Source organism: Sciurus vulgaris, assembly GCF_902686455.1.
Source record: "Sciurus vulgaris genome assembly, chromosome: 1".
NCBI lineage: Eukaryota > Metazoa > Chordata > Mammalia > Rodentia > Sciuridae > Sciurus > Sciurus vulgaris.
In genome coordinates this window covers 136,259,579-136,271,714 of record NC_136461.1, presented here as the reverse complement: position 1 = coordinate 136,271,714, position 12,136 = coordinate 136,259,579, and the positions used below count along the sequence as shown (strand labels likewise).

At 35.9% G+C, this 12,136-nt stretch overlaps 1 protein-coding gene across 1 annotated transcript in view; it reads left to right on the top strand.

Annotated features, from left to right (window-relative positions):
• TOX (thymocyte selection associated high mobility group box) overlaps positions 1-12,136 on the top strand; it is a 292,226-nt gene that overhangs the window by 236,377 nt on the left and 43,713 nt on the right. Inside the window, exon 4 of the mRNA XM_079124819.1 lies at positions 8,618-8,899. Within this exon, the coding sequence (XP_078980945.1) occupies positions 8,618-8,899 (282 nt within the window). The remainder of the gene's footprint in view (positions 1-8,617; positions 8,900-12,136) is intronic.

Sequence of the window (12,136 nt, the reverse complement as noted above, 5' to 3'; positions counted from 1 at the left end):
AAGATGATAGCCCCTTGTAAGCAAAGCACAGTCGACACTTTGGATAATGCAAAAGTTAAGCTCTAAGGAAATTCAGGGTTTCATTGACTCTAATCAAAGGTAGACCCAGATCTCTGTCCTATTGACAGAGGTATGCAGCTTTGTAGGAACTGCTAATTCAGGTATTTTGGGAACCAGAGGTGGACTGTATGATACCCCAAACCCTTTTAGACAAGACAAAACTGCAGTTGTGATCCCCCTTTCCCTACCCTGCACACACGCACCTTGGTCCTGCCATTGATTGGCATTGTACCCTTTGTCAATTAAAAGTAAACTTTACCTGTTGCCTATTTGCATGTTTCCTTTATTTGTGCCAGGTGGAGGAGACTTTTTGAAGGCCAACTGAAGTACAGTGGGTCAAGCTTGGTAATATTGACACTGATAGTTTAAAAATCACAGCAACAGACAGAATAGCTTTGTTGTGAAACAATCTAAAATCAGGTGGCTTGATGTGGGTCAAAACTATAATTATGTGACTTAAAGTATCAACATACCCTGTAACCTCCTGGCCATAATGGGCATCCAAAGGAGAGATTTTTATGTACAGAATTTATGGAAGAGAAGTCTGTCATATGAAGTGAAAGACCATTTTATATATTACATTTCTTCGAGCCTTGTATCTACCAGTAGCCTATTAGCCTTAATCAAGCTATAAAACCCCAGGTTATAAGTTCACTCTTTTTTGGACCTCTTTACTTTCTCATGGTAAAACCCTCTGCTCTGTGACCATAAACTGCCCCGCTTATCCCTGGGATGTCCCCCACATATGCACATTTGGGCTGCCAGAATGTTTGATCATAATTGTGTCAATGGCTCCCCATGAACTAGAACTAGTCATAGAAAGCAGCACCTTTCTAAATCTTTAAAAATACAGCATGTGCTGTACCCAGGCATTTTTTCAGAATTTTTTTCTAATTTTTTTGACATTATCAGTGTTCAATGTCAAAAGCCTAATAGGAAAACTTTTAAAGTTTATTTAAAATACACATTTCTAAATAATAAATAGATCACACAAGGAGATCACATAAAGACAATTTATTTAATTTGTTGGGAAAACAAATAATTAAGCTCTCTTGGAAATGTGTTTAGGAAAATAATAAATAAAATTCGATTATTAAATTTACCCACACATTTGTTCTGGTGTATACATTTACATATTAATTGAATCCCTGGCAAAAATGTGTAATCAAATTGGGGGCTTAAATAATATCAGCATTTAGATTCTTCTCATAGACTGTTGGAGTGCATTATTCCTAAGAAAAAAATGAAATCGCTTTGCCTTCCTGCCCTAATTAATCATGCAAGGTTGCATGGACAACCCAGATCAAGGCTCAGAAGTTTTTCTTCAGTTGCTAAGAATGGTATGTGTTTGATAGTTTATATAAAAGGAACCCAGAGCAAGCACTTGTCACAGCCAAAGCCAGCAGGGTCTTCTCATTGCCCTGGGGAAAGCACTCTACAGTGAAGGGTGTCAAATGCTGACAGACAGGGGTAAACGCAAGGGCTTCAGAGATTCTTCACGTTCTCTTGCTCCTGCTGCATCTGGCAAACTTCCAGGCGTTGCCTGCATAGACCACAGAAAGTAGCAGCTGGTGATCCACATTAGCAAATAAGGCCTCAGGGCTACCCCTGTTCCAGCACTCTGTTCACCAACTGCTATTCACTCAAACAGCTGGATCAGAGCAGAGAGAGCCAAGGCGTCGTTAGAGTTTTATGTGTACAACTGTTTTGATATAGATTGTCTGCTAGAGGCAGAGATAATGATAGCTTTCAAGGCTTGCATGTTGGACCTGGAAGGATGCTGATATTCGAAGGAACTGCGCAGACTCGAGGATTGTGAAACACACAGAGCTTTTGATACCGACAGGCAGGCCGTTAGTTGTTCTTGTAACATTTAAAGCTGCAATTTCAAAACCATTTAGTCAAGAATCCTACTAACATTACTACAAAGATTTTTTTGGAGGGGTATTACAGTTATACCACAATATTCATTTTCAAAAATAATAATCCACAACATGGGTATTTTTTTCCTTTTCCTTTTTGAAGAGAATTCAAGGAAACTAAAGTGAAAACACATGCTGAAATATATATCAAATATTGTGTGTGAATTTTCCCACTTGAACTCCATCCTCAACCTGGCAACTCTTAAGCTATAGGTACAAAAAGGAACAAGGAATATGGTATTAGCATCAAGCATGGGTTGTACGGCAGGTCTTGAGGGAGAACATATAATATCTGCTTTGGTTTCTTAATTGATTTTAATGGAAGTTTTGTTTTCCAATAATTGGAAAAAGGGTTTTAAGGAACTCAATTAAAATTTCCTCTTCATTATAATCCTCCTCCATTATTTTAATTGACTTTTTTTTTAACTCCCACAAGTAGAAAAAAAAATATTGGTCTTCAAGAGCAATCTGGATAATTTAAGGAAACAGATATGATTTTCAAACACGGAAATGTAGCACCCATTTTAAAATGGGCTGAATTTTCCAAACGGAGAGATGAATATAAAGAGCCACTCGAAACTAAAATGCCAATTACATGCAGGACTTTCAGCCAAGACGATATGAAGTTCACTTGGCTTGAATATAAACAAAATGAGAAATACACACATTAGAAATTGTCTTTGAGACATCTGAGCTCTAGAATTTAGCAAATGAAGTTCCCAAGACAGCACGGATTTATACTAGTATTTCTAAATAGTCAACATCAATTCCAAATGCATCTTGTCAAAACATCTTTTTAATGTAACTCAAAAAATATGTGGTGATTACCTGCTATGAGCCAAGATCTCTGCTAGATTCTACGGCTACAGTTGTAAGGAAAGGAGTTTTTCTTCCTACTTTTTTGAGTTTATAATCTTCAAGGATGTATTATTTAAGATTATATTCAGCTGTATATCACAGAAAACTCCAATGATAATCAGTCTGCAAAAAATAGACTGCCATAATAGGAACATTACTTAAGGTACGTTATACTTAAGGGTTAAGCAGACCCTTAAGTCCTTTCCTTCCTATTTCTCCAGCATCCTTAGAGAGCTGCCTCTTGGTCTAGAACATTTTTCTAAACCCTATTCATCACCATACATTTTTTTTGTTAACAAGAAGAGTAAAAGAGCAAAGGGGAAAAAAGTCTCCTTTTATAGGGACTTCTTGGCAATACCATCTAACATTTTCACTTATATTTCATGGTGACATGGCTGTACATAGCTGCAAGGGAGGCTACACATGACACTCTTTTGCCAACCACTTGGCCAGACAGCTAAATACTGGAGTCTGTTCCTTACCACAAAATGAAAGTGTCACAGGACACAGTTTGGGGTTTCTTAATCATTAATGATTTTATGCCTAATGCTAGCTGAAGATTTTAGGAATAAAGAAAAATTATTAAACTGGTTAAAGTGGTTATACTGACAGTATTTGATCATATACTAACACAACAAATATTTTTTGAATACTTGGAATAGTATTTAACTAGGAAAAGAGCTCTTGAAGGATTGAAAAATGTCTCAGCCATAGACTAATCAAGGCAATGACTGTTGAGAAGTTACACACATGTTCAACTGACAAATTTAAAAAATGGTGTCCCATAAAGAAAGTACAAGGAAAATACTTTGACAGTTCAGAGAAAGAAAGTATTTGAGGATTTGTAGATGAGTTGAGTTTTTAACTTGACTTTTAAGTATTTTCTGAGTTTGAATATATCAAGATAGCATCATGGAATGGTTAAAAAAGAAAAGCATACATATGTAAAATAAGCATATTTTATTTCTATTTGGTCTTTTTCAGTAGAGCTATCTGAGATCATTTTATCTTTCCCCTCCTCAATAGGCTTATGCAAAAAGCCACCCACATGGTAGGCAAAAGGGAATTATAAGGGTCAAAAATACTGGAAAAATCACAAATCAGTGAGCAAAGGATTTTTTCCCCTTTTTATAGAAATTTCAGATAGTTTGCTCAGAAAATGGTTGTTGAGTGAGGGGAAAAACAGCATAAAAAAAAAACACGCAATCAAGGTTGAAAGACATAGGCAAAGAATAGTAATTTGATTTGGCTGAACAATAGCATGCATGAAGGACAGTCATAAGCGATAAGGTTTATTTGGATCCCTTAATGTCCTACTGAAGAGTTTTGATTTAATTTTATAGGGATATAACATTGCAAAGTTTCAAGCCCATGGCTTATGAAGATTAATTTTGTCACACCCTTTAAGGTACATGTGAAAATATTGTTTATAGTTAAGCAGTTTTTGGAAGTGAAGAAGTAAAATAGGAGGATGGGTGAGGAAGTGGAAGGAGGGACGGGTAGAAAGGAATGACATTTTATAGTAGACTCAGCAGAACTCAATTTGGTAGAAAAGGAAAGAATCCAAAATGAACTGGAATGTTTTAAGAAGAAGTGATAAGGAGAGTGAGGATGTCATCACACAAATTAGTTATGTAGAAAAAAGTAGGTTAAAGGGGCTGGGATATGGTTCAGTGGTTGTACACTTGCCTAGCATGCTCCAAGGCCCTAGCATGACTAAATAAATAAATAAGTTTGAGAAGGAAAACTTTTCTTACCTTTCTAGCAGGAATGATGTCCAAGTAACATGTCTAGCAAGCAACTACAGAATTAAACCTGGAGTTTGGGTCATCGCTGTACACTTTCTTCTAGAACATTCTCCATTAATAAATTCATGGTGGATCTTAATTGGGTGAAAAGAAGGTGGCTCATAACAGAACATTAGGGAATCATTTAGGAGTGGAAGTTAGAGAAAAAAGAGAAGTCAGAAAAGGAGTTGAGGGCTGGGGTTTTGGCTTAGTGATGGAGCACTTGCCTAGCAATGTGTAAGGTACTGGGTTTGATTTTCAGCACCATATATAAATAAATGAATAAAATAAAGGTCCATCAACAAATGCATATGCATATATATATATATATATGTTTAGAAAAAGAAAAGAAGTTGAGAAGAATCAGAACAACTGTTGCTACTAAGCATGACTTAAGTAAATTATTTATAATAAATTTAAAATATTGGGAATAAGGAAATAATATCTTGCTAGTTCAGATTTTCTATTTGACATTAAGGAGCTGTTGTCAATCAATACCTTTCTAGAGAAAAAACAGTAATCAAAACATTTGCTTACCTGCATGAGGTATCTAATTAATCTAACTTTCAGAATCAGACTCATCCAGCTTAATTTTCCCCATATTAAACCTTAGGCAGTGATTAATACTGAACTGGCTCCCATGAAAGCAAGGTAAAATGGAAATACTCCTCCAGATTCACAGTATCACTGGGGGTGTGAAGGTCCCAGTGCTTGTAAGTGCATCAGAGGGGTGAGGAGATAGAGATGCTCTCTCATTTGTGCTTGCCACCCTCCACACAGGAAGATTGTCCTTTGATACAGTGTTAAAATTGCCTCATCTAACAACATTGGTAACACGATATTTTGAATTAATGATGAGTCTGTGGAAAGAGGTCCCCTCTTGAACACTTCACCTTTCTTACCCAAATTGATCCTCTGCTCCTCCATGACCATGCCCACCTCTTCCTCTCCTGTACCAGGTCAGGAATGCTGGTTTTAGTTTTCCAGACATCTACCCTGAACACAAACTAACATGAGAAAACAACTGAAGAGATTGCAAAAGAGTGGAAGATATAGGTGCTATAAAAGGAGATTGTTTTAAGTCCCTGGAAGAATACTCTTACTTGTCGTAAATCTGGAAACTGTATGAAAATCAATTTAGAAATCATTCCCTATCATATCATGTTAAAACTACAAGATTTCTGAGAAGATGAGATGAAGTGGACTCAAAATAGATCTGCTACAAATTGTACATGTTTGGTAACAGGACATTTATATGAAGGAAAAATAACAATATCGAGTAGTTAAATATTTTTAGAAAGAGTTTCGTTAAAGTATGATTTTGCTGGTAAATATTTTTTTTAATTTATGGGGCTATAAAATGTGTTCTATGAATATGTAAGTTGAATGTGGGAGAAGGGGCTAAATTGTTTACTGGTTTGGAAGAAGAGGTTATGTTGTATAGAATAGTGTTCATTTATGAGTACTCATGACTCTATGCCCATAATAAAATCTGTTCTACATGCTGAAAGTCTAAGAGAATAATAAATATAATTTTAGGACATTTCGGAGAAAACTTGATAAAAAAAAGAAAGAAACTTAGTGTATACTACCTCTTCTTTGTATTTTCAAAGGTACTTTCTGTCAATGGTACAATTTTCAAGATATTCGTGAAAGCTATGTCATAAGGTAAATGAAATTGTAGAAGTTATATGAACATCTAAGAAGAAATAAAAACTTAGTAAATGTCAGTGGAGTCAATATGAATGGACTAGATAAAACAATCATATATTTGGGTTGATGACAATTGAAAATGAGTTTTTAATTATCTTTAATTGACTATAACCCTCTCTATGGAATACCTAAAATGTTGAGTCAGCTACTTGGTACAGGGGGAAGTATCAAAGATTGAAATTGAACATGCGGATTTAACTCACTCTGGTTTGGAGCAAGTCATTTAACTACTCTGGATTTTACTCATATATTCACACATATATTTTGTAACAAGTATTTGACATTGCCCCCCACCTCCTGCCCAGTTTCTTCTCCCATAGACTGGGTTTTCTTAAGAGCACTTGTACTTCTAACATGTATCTTTGAATTGTAACAACTGCTTAATGGGGAATTTCATAAAAAGGAAAATTATGGCTACTTTTGAAGGATCACGGGAATATAGTTTGGATTATTGAAAAAATGTTGGTTTGGACTAGGAAGACAGCAGTTACAAATCCATGGAGCTAGACTAAACTTCACCAAGGAAAGCCAGAAGTCTACAACACCTGGCACTGAGACTGAAGATGTAGCAGGAGCAAAAATTGGAAAAGGCCCAAGGGTGGCTGAAACTGACTAACAAAATATCTCCTGGTGGAGGTGGGAAACCTGTCACTGAGAATGAATACAGGGCAGACACCAGCCCAGAACAGTCACAATTCCACTTTCAGATGGATCTTACTAAATTGGTGAAATGACTTGACAGCATTGGTCAAAAAATGATTTTTTTAACCTATTTTTCTCAATCCAATATGACTAATGCCTTTATACAAAAAGAAAATTTGAACACAAACATGTACACACACACAGGGAAACTGTGTAAAGACCAGCAGAGAGGCCCCACTAGAAACTAACCGGGCTACCTTAGCCTCCAGAACTTGAGATAATAAATGTCTATTGTCTGTACCACCCAGTCTGGTATTTTTGTTTTGACAGCTCTAGCAAACTAACACATCTCCTATGGAGACTCCGTATGAATTTCATTCAACCTGCCTCATTGTCAGTATTATAAAAAATGATTTTATAACCATGAGAAATAAAAAAAAATGTGTGACCAGTTTACTTATTTGAGTATTTTCATGTCACAATAATATTTGCACATAGAATGTCTAAGCCTCTGACACTGATTCTTTTTTAATGAAACAGTAAGATAAATTGCTAATTTAATTTTTCAGTTCCAACATGTAATTTTAACCATAGATTTATTCACTCCCCCTTTTTTCTCCATAGTTTTCTTTTTTCTTTCTCTTGAGCACTTTCTACCTACCTGGGTTCCATAAGTCCCCTCAGAGTGAAAAAAGAAAAAAAAAAAAAAAAAACTGAGCTGTGTCTATAAGTACCATGAAATAGTCCCTATTATTTTAAGTTTTAAAGTACTAGAGAAACATTAAGTGAAATCCACCATACTCCTCTTACACAACGCATTTGACCTCTAGATAACGCTAAGCGCTTCATCCCCCAATGCTTTTAATTCTAATCCTTGCCGAGACAAAATTCATTGCTTGAATTACAAGAGTGAGTCTCATTAAGGCTAAAAAGCAGTGACCCAGATAGCATAATGGATTAATACAGTGACCTTGCAATTTCAGAGCTTTACTTTCAAATCTGACTGTTCAGTCAAATCATTTCAATAGTCAATTAATCAATTGGTTAATACCAGTCAGTAAGCATTGTGAGTCTGGTAGTTAGGAAACATTTTGGTCAGTGTTATCCTATAAAGAATTAAACTGAGAACAATGGTATGCTTATTAACTCTCAAAACCTTTCTCAAGTGATCAGAATTTTTAAAATAGCATTGAATGAATTGTTGTGATGCCATAATCACTAACAATTGTATAATTTGGACAGACGTTCTAATAAGCACCAACATTTTGAAACTTACTTCATAATAAAATGTACATATTAATGATATGTGTCTACATGGCATTAATACCAAAAGATTGAAAAGTAATAATAAAAGTAATGTTGGCTGAATTATCAAATTCTAGTCTGGCTTTTTCTTTTTTGTGGTGCTGGGCCTTATGCATACTAGGCAAGCACTTTCCCACTGAGCTACACTCCCAACCCCTTGTTCTTTAAGGTCACATAAATTGTCAAGATTACTGTGCCCCAAAGAAAATTAATGTGAGTATAGCTCAACAGGGACATCCTGTAATCTACAGAATTTATTTATTTGGGGGGAAAAGGGGGCAGAAACATAATTCTGAAATTTTAATTAATTAATTTATTTATTTATTTTAGATGCAAGACATACGGAACCCAGAAGGAACTCAGTATAGCTCCCATCCTCAGATGGCAGCCATGAGACCAAGGGGTCAGCCTGCAGACATTAGGCAGCAGGCTGGAATGATGCAGCATGGCCAGCTGACTACCATCAACCAGTCCCAGTTGAGCGCTCAGCTTGGCTTGAACATGGGAGGAAGCAATGTTCCCCACAACTCACCCTCTCCACCAGGGAGCAAGTCTGCAACTCCTTCACCATCCAGTTCAGTGCATGAAGATGAAGGCGATGAGACCTCTAAGGTACAAACAGATCATTTTTACTACCCATTTTGTCACCTTCTTTGACCTCTGGGTAGCACAAATCTCTATCCTTCAAATGAGAAATTTCGGTGAAGACATACACTTGGTTAATGAAGCATGAGGTTTCAAACCAAATGGATTAAACCACACGCCTGGCCAATTACACTTATAAGTTCCTAATTATCCTTTCAATACAGATGCATTAAGCATAAAAGTCACTCACACCCACAAAATGTACAGTCTGCATATTAAGGCAGAATAAGTTTTATAGGACCCAACTTCCAAATATAAGCCTAATTCACACTCATTCAGTAAGATCTATTTCAATATGACTATTTTATCTTAAGGCAATAGCCCTTCAGGGGTAAAAAGAAGACGATGTAAGTGTGAATGTGTTTGTGTGTACAAGTTTGCATGTGTGTGTGTGCATTATAATTCTGTGGTTAGTTGAAACCCTTAAGATCACCTGACTCAACCATTCCACATTGAGGACAAGGATAGAAAGAGCCAGGTGTTAAGAGTTGGCTCCATCCAGAAACAGAAGCCTGAACATTTTGTGTTATACGTTTTGTAATCCCCATACCAATATGGTTATCTCTGTATGTCCATTATCAGTTATCTGGATGGGAAGATGGGTTAAGACCTTAGGTGCAGAAGGTAATCAGTTCTCTAACGTATTATAGGCAACTTTTTTAAATGACTGCACAAAACCAAATGCATTTTCACCTGAAAACACCAAAATAATCCTTTTATTACCTTAATCATCAGACATGTATCCCAAATGCACCCCCATGAGAAGGACTTTTGTGCCTAGATGCTATGAAAAAACGCTCACTATTAAATAAGCATTGTATATTCCTCCTCTTCTTTTTTTCTTTAAAAATCTTACTAATAGTCATTTGTGTCAGCAACTCTATTATCTTTTCACCTTTGTGAATATTTTATTTTTGGCAAATGAAACTGTCAACCCAATGCCAAAGGCAACCTTGTGGGATTCTGAGATATATGGTTGATTTCTAATGGCTACACTAATTTTTAAAAGGTCCAGATGAATCACGATTCATAGATTTCCTTAGCCTGTTGACAAAACTGAAGTGATGACTATATTTTCTTATGTTCTGTTTTCTTGATACTATGGCATTTGGAACTTAATCCTGGGACGATTACCCCTTGTGTGGCTAGCTAATTCCTAGAGGTAGCAGATGACTCCCCTGCAAACCCCCTTTTGACATACATAGCAACCTACCCAGAGCCCACTTTCTAACTATCTCCTTTATCAGACTCTCACAAGTCAGTGTTACCCCTGGCCAGGCATCTGACAGCTAGGGACCAGCCCTATAGCTCAGAGCCTGACAAAACTATTCAACGTACTAATCCTTAACTTGCTCAGCATGCCTGTTCTGCTTCACTATTCCTTCCCACAAAATCACCCACGAATTTTCTAGGTCATGCTCTGCCCTTGTCCCCTTTCTACCTCCTGATTGACCTGAGTGTTTCCCCGCATGGCCTTGTGTGGCCTGCCATGTCTCTTCATTCAGAGTGATCTATGAGTCTAAACTTCTTTCTTCATGACTATCCTTTCTGATTTGCCATCCTACCATGTCTGATTAAAACAAATCCTAGGACAAATACCAGAACAGCCGCAAAACCACACTTTGCCAGTGCCAATTGCCTCCACACTCTGGGACTCTCCCTGTTGTAGTGGGATAGTCACTCATGACTAAATTGAAAAGACAGGAGAAGGCCAATTGATATTAATAATAATGTATTGGATTAGTGAAAACCCAGACTTTAGCTGACCATTTAGAGGGCAAAATAATTTTCTTCAGAAAATATGGATTATTCTAATGGCACCTAACAGCCAGTGAGTTCTTGAACCTAAGAGTAAATACCAGGAATTTGTGGCCAGTGTTGTAAATATTGGGTTACACATGAATGACTAAAGTCAATTTCTTAAACAAAGTTTGCATATAGTATATTGTAAGGAAAAAATAATGTTCTGCTCATAGTAAGGATCAATTTGTGCATCTGGATTGTATCTTTATCAGATACAACTCCTAAGGTTCTGTTTAGTTTAAGTTTATTTTCCATCTCAAGAAAATTCACCACCCCTTTCCAGCTATATGCAATGTTCTTCACTTTCCCTTTAATTCAAAATCCTTCTACCCATTTATTCAACTTATATTTATTAAATTGCTAGAAAAATTCTCTGATGAAAATGCTTGAGCATTTTTTTATCACAGTTAAGGATTAAAGTGAATTTTCCTTTGTATATGAGTAGGATTTATGTGGAATGTTGTATTGCAACAGCTCCAGTTAGATGTAAAACAGCATTAAGTCAAAAAGATCATTTAAATCATTTCTAACAAGCGAACCAAAAAGGAATATTGAGTTCCACACCAGAAAAAAGCAGCTTTGAAAGCTTCCCTCCTAACACTTTGTGCTCTCTTGAAGCAATTACATATTGATTCCAGTTTATCTAATTGAACAATTAAATGAAATAAGTCTGTTTTGACAGAGAGAAATATTGTAAATACACCAGTAGAATTAATTATCACCTTATAAACACTACCCATGATTTTGATTGCTCTGAAGCTGTGTTGACAGCTTTAAGTCATAAATGAGACATACAGGAAAGCATCAAAGCAATATAAACTTAGGCAGCTTGTGGTTCTAAGCCTGTAATCCAGTACTTCTAATTTAACAGACACTTTAAGACACTTAAAAGTATCTGGCATTACAAGTATATTTTTGGCAGTTTTTCCTTTAAAGAATTTATGGGCTAAGAATCAAAGTGTATATTTTTTTTCATCCTTTTACTTTCAGTTTTTCTGTTGAAAGTGTCCTTATGTCTTATATGTATCTTGTGTAAGTAACCTATAATGAGATGATCTTTTGCTTTCAAATGGAGCATTTACATCATTTATATTAATATAAATACTAAAATATCTGGGTTTATCTCTCCAAGTGTGATACTTTTGATATTTTACAAAAATGTTCAATTTTCTTTTCTTAAGACTGTTCTTATTTTCTTTAGTCCATTATTTTTTATTATAAAATTGGAAACTACTTCTGTTTCTCTTTCAGTAGCTTTCCCAAACATAAAACCATGGAAAATTCTAAAAGTGAACAATATCTTTACCCACTTGCTTAGATTTACTCCAAACAACTTCCTTCCCATTTATATTGTTCATGTTCAAGGTAATTTGATTGGATTCTCTGACTTAATAAACTTTT